The 13,905-nt window shown below is 35.8% G+C and overlaps 2 protein-coding genes across 3 annotated transcripts in view; one reads left to right on the forward strand and one right to left on the reverse strand.

Moving 5' to 3' along the window:
• The window catches only part of LOC125649408 (WD repeat and HMG-box DNA-binding protein 1-like), a 39,336-nt gene extending 37,899 nt beyond the window's left edge, over positions 1-1,437 (reverse strand). The window contains exon 1 of the mRNA XM_048876944.2: positions 914-1,437. Within this exon, the coding sequence (XP_048732901.2) occupies positions 914-987 (74 nt within the window). The 5' untranslated portion in view covers positions 988-1,437. The remainder of the gene's footprint in view (positions 1-913) is intronic.
• Positions 1,438-2,287: 850 nt separating this feature from the next.
• LOC125649409 (suppressor of cytokine signaling 5-like) lies at positions 2,288-10,196 on the forward strand. 2 transcript variants are annotated; one of them, XM_056139191.1, is made up of 3 exons: positions 2,288-2,646; positions 5,393-5,513; positions 7,185-10,196. In XM_056139191.1, the coding sequence occupies exons 2-3, from the start codon at positions 5,480-5,482 to the stop codon at positions 8,450-8,452; spliced, it is 1,302 nt and encodes a 433-aa protein (XP_055995166.1). In that variant the 5' UTR covers positions 2,288-2,646; positions 5,393-5,479; the 3' UTR covers positions 8,453-10,196. The 2 variants fall into 2 exon arrangements, with proteins under 2 accessions (XP_055995166.1, XP_048732903.2); XM_048876946.2 differs by lacking the exon at positions 5,393-5,513 and having other exon boundaries at positions 2,293-2,646.
• The last annotated feature ends 3,709 nt before the right edge of the window (positions 10,197-13,905 follow it).

A 13,905-nucleotide genomic window follows, 5' to 3' on the forward strand; every position in this document is an offset into this window, starting at 1 on the left:
AGAGTAAAAAGTGGGGAGGGCAAGAGGGAGGAGGAGAGAGTAAAAAGTGGGTAGGCAAGAGAAAAAAGTGGGGAGGGCAAAAGGGAGGAGGAGAGAGTAAAAAGTGGGGATGGCAAGAGAGAGGTGGAGAGAGACGGCAATCACCACATCATACATTCGACATATACAGGATACAGGGCCCCTACATCTGACAGATACAGGGCCCCTAGTCCATCCATGTCTTTTATTAAAAATAAGTATAGGACTTCAGTTATATTGTTATATATTCTATACTTTATATTAGAGCAAGCAAAGCTCGCTCAATTGATTACACATTTGAGTCAATGGCAACCCCGTGAATAAAATAAAATAAGTTTGGAAAGTACCACAACCGTTTTAAAATTCCAGACAACCTTTTTCATATCATATATAATGGCTTGATTGTAAAGGGGGAAAAATCGCAACTGGTATGACATAAATGATCACAAATTCTACGCACTGTTTACATCGACTGGGTTATATTTCCCGCGTTAAATGAATAGGCGGATTAAATGTCCAAAGTCGTTGTTGTAAGATATTTAGGGTCTTCACTCGACTTAACAGTCACATCATTTTAACATATTACACTTTGTTAATTAAGAAATTATAAAGTTAAATTCTGATCCATTCTATATTACAAATTATACAGCAAGCCAAGGGAGGTAAGATAAATGCTATGTCAAACACACATGCAGAAGGTTCAACCAACCAATCCTTCCCAAACTAGGTAGAATATGAATATATTTGCCTGTTGTTATGTGCATCCAGTTGTAACATACTGAGCAGCTGCTAAGTATGACCCTTGAACTATGGGTTGGATCTCTGGGAAAATTGCATGTAGGAAGAAAATTGTGTGCAAATATGTCAATTGGACTCAATATTTTGAATTACTTACTTCCCAGTATCATCATAACATAAACTCGTCAAACCCTCGCTGTGAGCATATCGCAGGGGTGAACACGACGGCATTCTGTTTTGTCTGTTTCCCACTTTTCTCCTCCTATACCTTGTTCAGTTCAGTTTTTGTTTTGATCAACGCGCCAAAATAGTATTTTATGTATTACGATCCCGATGATTTTTAATAACACTGACTGAAGAAGATGAATTCCATTTTTGTATTTGACTGTATAGCATACCAACACCTAAGGAAACCATTCATAGAGTCCATGAACATTTTGTGCAAGAATTCTATAAACCTGTGTAATAGACAAATATTTTATCTGGCTTATGAGCAACGAATGTCACAGTAGATTTATCATCAACTTGTAAATTTTATTTTTCATCTATCTTTTGGATAATCACTCTATTGTGATCAATGTATATGTACTTTGTATCATTTGTATGCCCTCTGGGCCCGAAATTGGAAATAAATTACTTACTTACTTACTTTGTTCTAACTTTTTTTTTTTTTTTTTTTCTTTTTTTTTTTTACAGTGCAAGGCCTATTGGTGTTCTTGAAATGTATACTATCATATTTCTGAAATAAATATGTTTATTCATTTAGGGGGTATTCAAATTTGGAATCTTAACGTAATATTGGTTCATTAACTTCAATTTAGGCTATCACCAGGGGCGAATCCTGGAATTGTGGTTGGGGGGGGGGGCTTAATTTATGAGCCTGAAGGGGGTCTGGGGGCCGCCTTGAAGTTCCCGGAAGCTCCTGAATTTTACAGATTTTATATGGGTTCAAGTATGCCTCCTATATAGTAATTTTTACTATTTTCTGTCGTTTCTGATAGAGGGAAATCAATAAAATGGCGCAAAGAGAATGGAAGAAATTATTGCTGCTTTTTTTTTTATCGTTTACATTCTCCTAAACAAGAGAACACGATTTACCTTAAATTTGAAAAATTATGGGTGGGGGGGGGTGCGCCCCTTAAGTCCGCCACTGATCACACAGGTGCTTTTGTTTAGGACCCTCCACATCCCCCCCCCCTAATCTGCACGAGTTGATCGATTTAATTATTTTTGTGTTGAAAATCTCTCTAAAGCATGTCAACAATGTCGTACATCTATACATCAAAAGTCCAAAATAGCTCAGAATAAGTGCATGTTGTACTTGATATTTAAAAGGGCATGGACACGATTTGGGCTGAAATTTTTCAAATTTTATTTTTCCATTTTGCCCTCACTGGAAAATTATAACACATTGTTTTACATACCTCAAAATAAGCCCATTTTAAAATTACCCTCACTGGATATTATAACTATTTATAATATCCAGTGAGGGTAGTTTTAAAAGGGGCTTATTGTGAGTTATTTTGGACTTTTGAGGTATGTATTATAAGACATTATAAGACATTGGGAGGGGGTCCTGAACCTAAGCACCTGTGTGCATTATCACATTATCATATCCAGAGATGTATTTATCAAATCCAATAGCTTACATAGTTCTCTTCTAAAAGATTTGAATTATCATTTTTTATTTTTTTCAACATTTGTACACAATTTTCGTTTTTTGGGGAGGATCTATATGATCTTTCTTCGAAAAGAGTGGGCTTGACTTTTCTGGCAACGAATAGACCTGACGCCCACATGAAAATGACATCACACCCTCCACTCCTCAGAACTTCCTGTTGTTACAATGCCCGATCGACTCTGTGGTAAAAGAAGAAAACATGTCTCAAGGTAAGTTAGATAGTGTTGATCCAGCTTTATGTATTAGAGACTGTTGAATCGGGTTTTCGCACAAGAAACAACAAGATGCATATAATAATTTTATATATTATGGAAAACACAGGGCAATACCAGAATATTTATGACCCAGCATGACTCTTTGTTTATATAAATTCTTATTCCCATTTTGGTCCCAGTGCAGGGATTTTAATAAGTGTAGATGTATTGATTTACCATTCTGAATAAAGATTTGCTATTTGACACCACCACCATGACCTCCATATGTATATTAAGAGGGTCATAAGGCGGACAGCTGCATGTAAACACTGAAGCAGGCCTAATCTTACACATTAATAGCGGATTGATGCCATGGTTTTGATGGAATAGAAAAATAAGATTAGATTGTGAAATCAATTTACTCAAATCATTTCTTTTTGTACGATTTGATATATAATGCAATGTAACACTGTACACATCATACATGTATTTTATATTACATAGTTAACAACACTTAACACATGCTTTAGTGTCAATAAAGAATTGAATTGATAGAAATAGTTTGCATGGTGTAATAAATCATTTGAACTATTGGAACAATTTTATAAATCACACAAGGAGATTTAATGAAATTATTTGAACATTTATTGAATCATCTGTACTTTTCAGTAAACAATTCATACCAATTGATTTATTATAAATCATGTGTACAATTTAGTAAAGTGTTAGAGTGATTTATTAATGATTTGAACAATGTAGTCTAGTATATAGGAGAGAGAACATTTGTGGCAGGACCGGGAATCGAACCCGGGACCCCTGCATTACTAGTCAGGTGCTCTAACCACTGATCTACCCAGGCCAATATCCACCGTTCGTATAGCCCTAATTATTATAGTAGTATTAACATTGTTTTGTGTAAATATATTTTAATTTGAAATATATAAGCATCTACATGTATATTTGCCAAGTTTTCGAACCAAAGTGAGCTCAGACTGTACATGTCAGATTGATATTGTAGTTTATTAAACCAGAGTAGTCTGATCCTGCAGATGCCATGATACACTCAATATTTAACAATTTAAAGATATTTCCATTAGAAATAAAGTACACATTTTCGTGGATGTTACAGAAGAACTTTAGAGGTCGAAAAATGTTTGTTTTGAAGTATAAAAGCTGAGGCATTAGCCAAGGCTTTTATGTTTCAAACATCATTTCAGGACCAGGGAGGTTCTCCTGCATCATACATGACAACAACTAGTATGGCTCAGAAATATACAACCAATCGTTTCCCTATGTACATCTAGGTCACGGTGGATGTCGTGATTGTATGGTCTACTATTATTTTGAAAGGTATTTCAAGTATTTAGTTTGAAGTTGATGAGTTATATCAATGCGATGTAATTGAATACTCATTCCAGGAAAAAGTTCTATACATATGATGGAAGATGCATCACCATGTTTGTTTGTAAACAGGAGTATCAATCGCAGAACGCAGACAATTGCTTTTTATGCCCCTTGAATTGAAGATTAGGGGTTATCTAGTTTTTGGTCCATCTATCAGTCTATGATAAAAAAAAACTTTAACCTTGGTCATATCTTTTACAACATAAGAGATAGACCTTCCGTATTTGGTATGTGTATTCCTCTTGGCATGACGTTTTCGTTAACAAGAAAAATCTTTGACCTTAACATTGACCTTTGGAGAATAATGGATGCAGAATTTCTTTCATCTCTGCAATAACTGTGGACTGGTAGAATTGCACATGTTTCAGTTGGAGAATGCAATTATTCAAATTAGGGCTCTGATGTGTAAGGGGCAAGATCAAAAGTTCAACATCTGACAAAAAACTAATTTCACACAGTTTTCTCCAAGACCTCCATCCCACCCCTTGAAACTAAATATAATGAATGATGGTCCAATAGATTGTCAAACAGTCTTCACAAAAACTCACTTGCCTATAACAGAAGGTAGATAAAATTGGTCTGGGCTCGTAAAATTTCTCAAAAGTAGCCCAACAAAGCTCATGAAAGATTACAATGATAAACTGTTCTGAATAAAAATGATTCAATATAAACCCCACTGGAGTGTTTCCCTTGTCCTTGTAACACTTGTTATTTTGATGCTTAAGTTAACACAGATGTTTAAGGAGGTACTCTGCATCATCATAATTGTTGACTTCCTTTTAAAACATGGATGAAAATATAAATATCAGCAATATTTGTCTATTCATTTAAAAAATCCTTGCCAAACCAAGTAGCTCAGTAGGTTAGCATGAGGACTGCTGAATTGTAGACCACGAGTTCGAGTCCAGCAAGGGTTTAAAAAAATTTCAGATTGCTTTCTACTGAAACTGCTTTTTTTGACTAAATAAAATAAAAAATGAAGTGAAGTGGCTATATGACATATATGAATATTGGCCCCCCAATATATTTATAAAAATAATTGTTTTTATTTCATGTTAAAATTTACACGATTCAACTCATTAACATTTGCACTTTTATGATTTAAATGTTACATGGTGCATAAATTCACCACAAACAGTATATAACTCTGAATTTAAGCGGTCGGAAAGTTTTGATTGAAAACACAAAAACTGTGTCAATGTTATCTGCTTCTATCGCACTTAGAACTACCATTTTAGTATAGATTTGTTCCTGAAAAAAATCTTTCAAATGTTGATATAAGTTCGTTATTGATAAAAAAGATGTTACTTATTCATTTGAACTTTTCCATGTTTTGACTTTCGTCGTCTATTTTCAGAGTAATAGGTCTTGCCAAAGTCACATGATTCGCCACCGTGTAATTTCAACCAAGCCTTCCTTGTATTTGTAAAAATCTAACTACATTATGATGGTGGCAGACAGATTTGATTTTTACACATGTGAATATCAGATTGATCTTTTTAACAAATTGTTCAAGGAGATAATAAATTGTAATAAATCATTTGAACGATCTAATGAATCATTAGAATAATTGTTCGTGCAAACGATATTTATAATGAATCATGAAAAAAAAAAATTTGGTAAATTGTGCAAATGATTAGGAATAATAATGAATTTATAAAAGTAAACCAGCAATTTGAGAAACCATTCTAATGATGCAATAATGTGTATAAAGTATTTTATAAATCACTAAACAGTTCAAATAAATTGTTTGAAATATTTAATTTGTGAGCAGAAATTTGCCCACTAATGAAATGGTGTATCATCGGTGGTTTTTATAGCATTTAATAGTAGTTGCTACAGTGCCTAACACTTTTCAAAGGAAATACCATCGTGGGAAACCCACCGTTGATTACGCTTCGTTCCTCTCTCCATCATATGATGGAGAGAGGAACGAAGCGTAATCAACCGTGGGTTTCCGACGATGAGGAAATACAAACAAAGTCAAAACTGGAGACCAACACCTTGACTTTAAAATTGTGGAAGATTCTCACTAGTGGATACCACGAGGTATTCAATAGGGTCTGTATCCAAAGTATAAACTTAAAGAATTAAAACAGGTCACCAACACTTTAGTGAGGAACCATGTTCTGATGATGACCGCCCTCTGGTCGAAACCGGTCAACCAATAAAAGTGTATCCTGCATTCTCACTAAGTGTTGGTGATCTGTTTTAACTCTTTAAGTTTATACTTTTCAAACGAGGGGAGCTGCAAAGGCAAGTTCTTGAAATGTAGGTTATGTTAAAGATCGGTAAGAAGTAGGTACAGTTTCTACAGTCATCTGGCCCAGAAAATGGATGATTTCAGTAGGAGTCCTAAAATCTGGCATTCAAATAAGGAATATACATGTATAAGGAAACCCAAACTTTGTTTGATTTGATCCAAATTGCTTTGTGTTGTATGACAGGAATGTGAAGTGGACATAAAATTGTCAAAATAATGAAAAAATACATAAATTTATGGGGCTTTCCTTTCAGAAAACATACAGCCCATGCATTGAGCAAATTCATATTCAAATTCAGTTTCATCTTCTATTAATGCACAATATATATTAATTTTATTTTGCTCGACAGATGGGCACACCTATTCCTAAGCAGTAATCTGGATGAAATTTAACAGTTATCAAGCTTTTCTTGAAAAAAAGTTGTAAAAAGTCTTATTCATGACGTTTATTGCTATCAAATAAACAATAACTTTAATTTAAGTTGAGATGGTATACTTGGCATATATTTAACTTGCTTAAAACACAGATCACTCTTGATTCAAGACACATTTAAAACAAGAGAAATTTTTTGGGTCTTTTTAAGTATACAATCATACCTTGTTCTTTTGGTAATGTTAAAAGATCAGTAATTTTGGTCATGGTGGTGTTTTTTCTGAAATGATGCAACAAGGATTAGAGGTGCTAAGCATTAATGTCCTATTTTCCAAGGATTAAAAAAGTGAAGGTGTAAAAAGATATGTCACAGGTATAAATATACTTGTCATTGTTACAAGGAATACAAAAATAAATGTTCCTAATAATGAGGAATACATGATTAAAAAAAAATTGAAATGGATGGTTGATGTTCAGCATATGTAAATCAAGTTACTTTTACATGTCTTTCAGATGAGGAATTTGCTGGGAATAGTGCAGAGAAATTACTCCCAGTCAATGCTTCTGCTGAGAATAGAAGGAGGGGCGTGCCCATTAATAACTTGGGGGGACACAGGCTCCACAGGTCCTCGGTGAGACCGTTTTTCTGTTGTGGCAGTCAGCTGTCCTTGAATAGCGTTAGCGACTTTATTGAAGCTTCTGATCAATCCGACTGTGATGATGGCTCAGATCTGATGGCTAACTTATCCTTATCCAAAAAGACACAAAACAGACGCAAAAAAACCAATGAAGGACGCAAAAAATTTTGGACACTGAAATTAAGAGGAAAGCTGCATGTTCCCAAGAGGTCCACTTACACAGCAAATGAAAATGATTCTGGAGAGAGCATTGTGTGCACTTCATTTAGAAAGTCATCAAATGAAAGTGAAAGTGGAATAGAACAGGCAGCAGGTGCTTCAGCACAACCACAGGAAGTGTTTGTAACTCTGCGCCCCATAAACTTTGATGAACTTTACCCAACAGAAGATATTGATCAGAGACGAATCCGACAGCGGGCTCAAGAGATGGAGGAAGGTATAGATGTACAGGATGCTTGTATACTCATCCCACAACAAGCTGATTCATCATCAGATGAAGAATATGATTGCCCACAGCTCTCCTCACAGAGAAACAGTTTCTCTTCATTCACTGAACAATGGCCCTATGGTTCGTTCTCCATGTTGCCTACACATTCCGGCATGTTTCCTCCCCCTGTCCGCCCACATTCCCAAGTGGATTTCATCCACTGTCTTGTCCCAGATATTGCAAGCATTACAAACTGCAGTTATTACTGGGGTGTAATGGACCGCTACCAGGCTGAAAAGCTCCTGGAGAAAAAGCCAGAGGGAACGTTCTTGCTGAGAGACAGCGCACAGGAGGAGTACCTGTTCTCAGTCAGCTTTAGACGCTATGGTCGATCCTTGCATGCGAGAATAGAGCAGTGGAATCACAAGTTCAGCTTCGATTCACATGATCCAGGAGTTTTTGCATCAGAAACTGTGTGTGGTCTGATAGAACATTATAAGGATGCTAGTGTTTGCATGTTTTTTGAACCAATGCTTACTACACCATTGCATCGCACTTTTCCCTTTAGTCTTCAGCATTTGTGCAGATCTATTATATGTGATCGTATAACATATGACGATATCAGCGTGCTGCCTCTTCCCCGTCAGTTGAGGGATTACATGAGATATTACCACTACAGACAGAAGATTCGTACACGGAGATATGACATGGCATAAAGCAGGTCATTGGCAACCTACAGATGATGAGGCATTAATCATGTTGAATTTATATCCAAATATAATTATACCAAATTATTCAGATTGGTGCATTAAGTGTGTAAATGTGTCGAGTTGTGATCAGCAACATGTGAAAGTTGACTTTAATATGCTTACGTGTTCATTCATTGGATATTAGATACAGATTTGATAATTACTTGCATCCTTGTTGTAAAGGGTGACACAGTGTGCAGTAGAAGTCTTTGTTGAATTGTTGCCATAGTAAATTTTGAAACTTTCCACGAATGGAATTACAACTTTGTTGAGTCACATACAATGATATGAACATGAAATCATAGGGTACATTTTTGAGTTTTGTACAATGAATCTTGTACTAGTGTTGATGTATTCGTGTATGTTTTTCAGATTCGAGATGAGCTTTGAATAGTACATTGCGTACATATATTTTTGGTCTCTGAAATATACATATACATTTATTTTTACTGCATGTACCAGTGTATGTTTACATCTTTTCTCACACATTTTCTGGTATTCAAGAAAACATTTTTACACATTTCAAGCTCAATCCAGTCACACATCAAAACATACCACATTGCTTTCCCACCTTGTAGTGCGAGCTTCCTGGTGTGAAAATCCCCTAGAGACAGTTTATTTACTGTTACTCAGGTCAGCTTCTATTTAAAAACAGCCATTCCAAGTGGACTTACACAGAAAGGTGAAGTCTTGTAAATTTTTCTATCCTTGGCACTTTCCAAATCTTGTTTATAACTGATATGGAACTTGTCTACTGCTAAGGTTAATTTAAAGTAAAGGAGAAAAAAATATTGTGTCATTGGATGTGATGCTCCAATGACTGGCATTTTTATTATCGTCAATGTTTGGTTTAGGATTCTGATATACACAATGTACAAACAGCAGTGAGATACAAACTCATGTGTTTCACAGATTAATACGTGAACGTAATATTCACAGGTCTTGTAAAATTTTTTATTAAAAGCAAGATCTAATGATAGCAATGAATTCATTCATTCATTTACCTCCCAATGACTACAGTTAGCAGCACTCATGTGGACCTCATTTATGTTTTAACTTCTGAGTCAAATAATATTTGACTGAATAAAAGTGCAGCAAACATTCATTTCCTATAAGTCAATGCGGGTCACAGATGACGGATCGAAGGATAAATTGGTCTTGCCATAATTTGGCTTGACACTACCAGTCTCAAATGTTGTGTGTTACAGAGCTTTTCTGTGGGAATATTTAATATAAGATATTATGAGGAATGAGGAATTTTCAAAAATAGTTTTGAGGAAGTTACATAGAAGTATTTTACCAGTTAGATTTAAATTTTAAAAAAAAGATTTATTGCACATTTGAATATAAAGAATAGGCAGTTATTCCACGATTACACATTTATCTGAATCTGTGAACTTCTTTACAGTGTAAATAGGTAGATATTTCCAGCAGTGACATATGTTGTGACCTGCTTCCACAAAAGGGTATATTTGTTAATTTTTTTGAATATTTGGTAGAATTATTTTAGCGAGTTGTTATAGTGAGGTCATGTTATCAATGATTAGTAAATGATGGTATCTTAAAGATAGGAATCATTGTTAGGAGTTTTCAGTGGAAGACCTTAATAGTGCAATATATAACAGTGTTTCCCCCAGCAACATGCTACTTTATGAATTGGTTGTATTTGATTGCCATATTTAACGTTATGGATAAATTAGCTTAACATGTATTTCTTCTGTTTTCATTACCTGCTTCGCTTACACCCTCTGTAAGTGAGACCGAAGAACTGCTCAACTTCATTCATTTAGAACAGATTATCCTCTTAGCTCAACTCAATTCATTACAATATAGATTACAACAGAGCACCCTCTAAGTGGAGGTCTAAGTATCACTCAACTCGATCCATTACAACATAATAAAATTAATGATTGGTTTTTATATAGCGCTTTTCCAGCGCATGCTGATTAAAGTGCTTTACAATGCATTATTACCCCGGCAGACCTTATATCAATCTAGAACTTTCTCAGCCTCCTAGGAAGCATACAGTGCAAGCTGCCATTATAAGCGCTAGAGCACTAACATTCTAACAATATCTTTCACTGTCTATAGCCAGGTACTCCTTTTACACTTGGGTGGAGTGAGGAAATTCATGCAAAGTGCCTTTCCCAAGGACACAACGTTGGCCCTGCCACGGCCAGGACTCGAACACACGACCTTTCAGTCTAGAGTCTGACGGCCTAACCACTACGCCAACGACGCCAGATTACAACAGAGCTACCTTTAAGTGGAGGTCTGAGTATCACTCAACTCAATCCATTACAATATAGATTACAACAGAGTAACCTCTGAGTGCCGGTCTGAGTATCACTCAACTCAATCCATTACAATATAGATTACAACAGAGTAACCTCTGAGTGCCGGTCTGAGTATCACTCAACTCAATCCATTACAATATAGATTACAACAGAGTAACCTCTGTAAGTGGAGGTCTGAGTATCACTCAACTCAATCCATTACAATATAGATTACAACAGAGTAACCTCTAAGTGGAGGTCTGAGTATCACTCAACTCAATCCATTACAATATAGATTACAACAGAGTAACCTCTGTAAGTGGAGGTCTGAGTATCACTCAACTCAATCCATTACAATATAGATTACAACAGAGTAACCTCTAAGTGGAGGTCTGAGTATCACTCAACTCAATCCATTACAATATAGATTACAACAGAGTAACCTCTGTAAGTGGAGGTCTGAGTATCACTCAACTCAATCCATTACAATATAGATTACAACAGAGTAACCTCTAAGTGGAGGTCTGAGTATCACTCAACTCAATCCATTACAATATAGATTACAACAGAGCTACCTCTGTAAGTGGAGGTCCGAGAACCACTCAACTGTCCATATCAACAGTACCTTGGGTATGAAATCTGAATCTTCTACAGATTTGATTACAAATTAAACCTTTTAAAGTGAATCTGCCTATTGAAGGTGTGGAGGTTCCGTTTACCACAGCTTCGATGATTGCCTGGTCTCTGGTTATTTCGTCATTACATGATGTAGAGGACAGTACAAGTTATTCAGACTTTAACTTTCTGTATTAATTGAAGATGCACCCCACCTATTTTGGTTAGTTATTTGCAGAATGTTGCCATATTTTGTTTTCCTGCACTTTAATTGTACTGTAACCATAGGTTCTTGAGAACAGATTTTAATCAGAGTTCTTGGAATAAAAATGCAAGGGTAAATGTGGGCATCATATCAGCAGTCATTTCAGATATTGGTTTCAGACTTGGTACTTTGATTACAGGTAGGAAGAGGGAGGTTATTGATTTCTGGACCAAAATTAAGGTCACTTATTAAAAGTGAGGATCATGTATAGAGCACTATTTCTGATAATGGGTTGTACATGTTATGATCCTACGATCATGAGGATCCTATTCATTTATTAGTCAAGGTTAAAGTCATTGAATATTATAGTGTTTTGGACACCATGTAAAGAATGCCACTTGATCTACTTCAATTTCAAAATTGCTACAGTTTCTGTGATCCCTTTTGAGATATGGATCTGTTGGTCAAGGTCATAAATTGATTGTGTAGTAGTAAAGGCTTTATGGACTGGGTATTGGCCTGGATAGCTCCGTGTTTAGAGCACCTGAATAGTAATGTCCTAGGTTCGATTCTTGGTCCAGCCAAAATTATTCTCCCTTTCTATACTCCATGTGATGCTGTCGACCACTCCTGGACTTCACGTGAAAGTCCTCAAAAAAGAATCTGCATTGTGTATCTTGGAGACCAAAGACAATTTAAGGAGGGAGGAAAATATTGTCCTAAAGGCTATATGGACCATGGATATTGGCCTGGATAGCTCAGTGGTTAAAGCACCTGACTAGTAATGCAGGGGTCACAGGTTCGATTCCCTGTCCAGCCATAAATTTTCTCCTTTTCTAAATTAAATCTGAATGAAAGAATGTTGATGAAATAGTATTTTTCTAGGATGAAAGGTGAAGTTAACAAACTGTGGTCAATCTCGTAAACATTACAATACCAGTAAAACAGATGGATGCCCATTGAACATTTGGTTGTAGTTCATAAACACTCAAAAACAAGTTCACCTTCAGAATGAAAGAACTGAATTTAACCAATGAACTACTTCATTCAGTGAATGATTTGCAAAATGATCAATAACTGTTGAAATGTACATGTTCTATGTGACCTTGACCTTTGGAAAATGACCTTGACCTTGAGATACCTTAGGTTCAAAAGTTCAATAACAGTTGAAGTATGAAACTGGGGATGCTTGCATATTAACATGACCAATCATAACCCTGTTCATGAGACAAATATTTCTGCTCGATATCCTCATGTGTGAACAATAGAAATTTTTAACTCTTTTTGATAACTATCATTCCAGTTCTTTTCAAATTTGGTATGATGCATCTTAGGAAAAAGAGGGAAATAAAATGTAAATTTCAGGATTCCTACACCACTGGGCCTTGGGGCGGGGCAAAGACTGCCCAAAATTGACCAATTTTCAATAATATTCTTCTATAGAACTGCATGTTTAAGAAAAACTAAATGCATAGTGATGTAGAGCAGGAAGGTCTCTACCAAAATTGTAAATTTCATGATCCCCAGGATGGGGGTTCTGACTCCAGAGAGGGGCCGAAATTACTATATGGTGTTTATGTGTAAAACACTTGAATAACATCTTCTTTAGTGCTATTGATACTAAAATGAAACTAAATGGATATTTAGAAAGAGCAGGTAGTCCTTTACCAAAATTGTAAATTTGATGATCCCCGGGGTAGAGGTTCTGACCCCAGGGTGGGGCCAAACTTGGTATATAGTCTTTATGTGCAAGTTTGATGATACTGTATAAAATCTAAATGCATACTTAGGACTAGCAGAAAAGAATGTACAAAAAATGGTGAATTTCAAAACCCAGGATTTTGACTCTAGGATGGGTCCAAATTAGTCATATCTTTTCATGTTAATACACATATAATATGCACCTTTGAGGGCACTGAAGTTTTAAGAGCACATCTTGTTTTATACTGTTGCTGAACAGTAGAATTTAGTTTAGATATTCAGAACAGGAAATTTTTCCTAGATTTCATAGCCCTTGGAATTAGCGATACTTTTCCACTAGTACTGAGGTGACTGATAAGGCCTGTGGGCCTCTTGTTGAATGACCCCCACCCTATTTTTGCATTTTCCTGAATATGTCCCCTTTGAGAGGAGCATGGACCTTCCTTTGAACTTGAATCCCCTTTACCCAAGGATAATTTGTGTCAAGTTTGAATGAAATTGGTCCAGTGGTTCTGGAAAAGAAGTCGAAAATGTTAAAAGTTTGACAGCCACTAGACAAAGTGATCAGAACAGCTCACTTGAATTTTCAGCTCAGATGAGCTAAAATATGGTCAGGTTTGCGT

This window comes from Ostrea edulis, chromosome 5, assembly GCF_947568905.1.
Source record: "Ostrea edulis chromosome 5, xbOstEdul1.1, whole genome shotgun sequence".
In the NCBI taxonomy this organism is placed as follows: domain Eukaryota; kingdom Metazoa; phylum Mollusca; class Bivalvia; order Ostreida; family Ostreidae; genus Ostrea; species Ostrea edulis.

Coding starts and splice junctions, on each gene's coding strand:
- LOC125649409 (XM_056139191.1), top strand. CDS start 5,480: ATGATGGTGGCAGACAGATTTGATTTTTACACAT. Junction 5,514..7,184: donor CAGATTTGATTTTTACACAT/GTGAATATCAGA, acceptor CATGTCTTTCAG/ATGAGGAATTTGCTGGGAAT.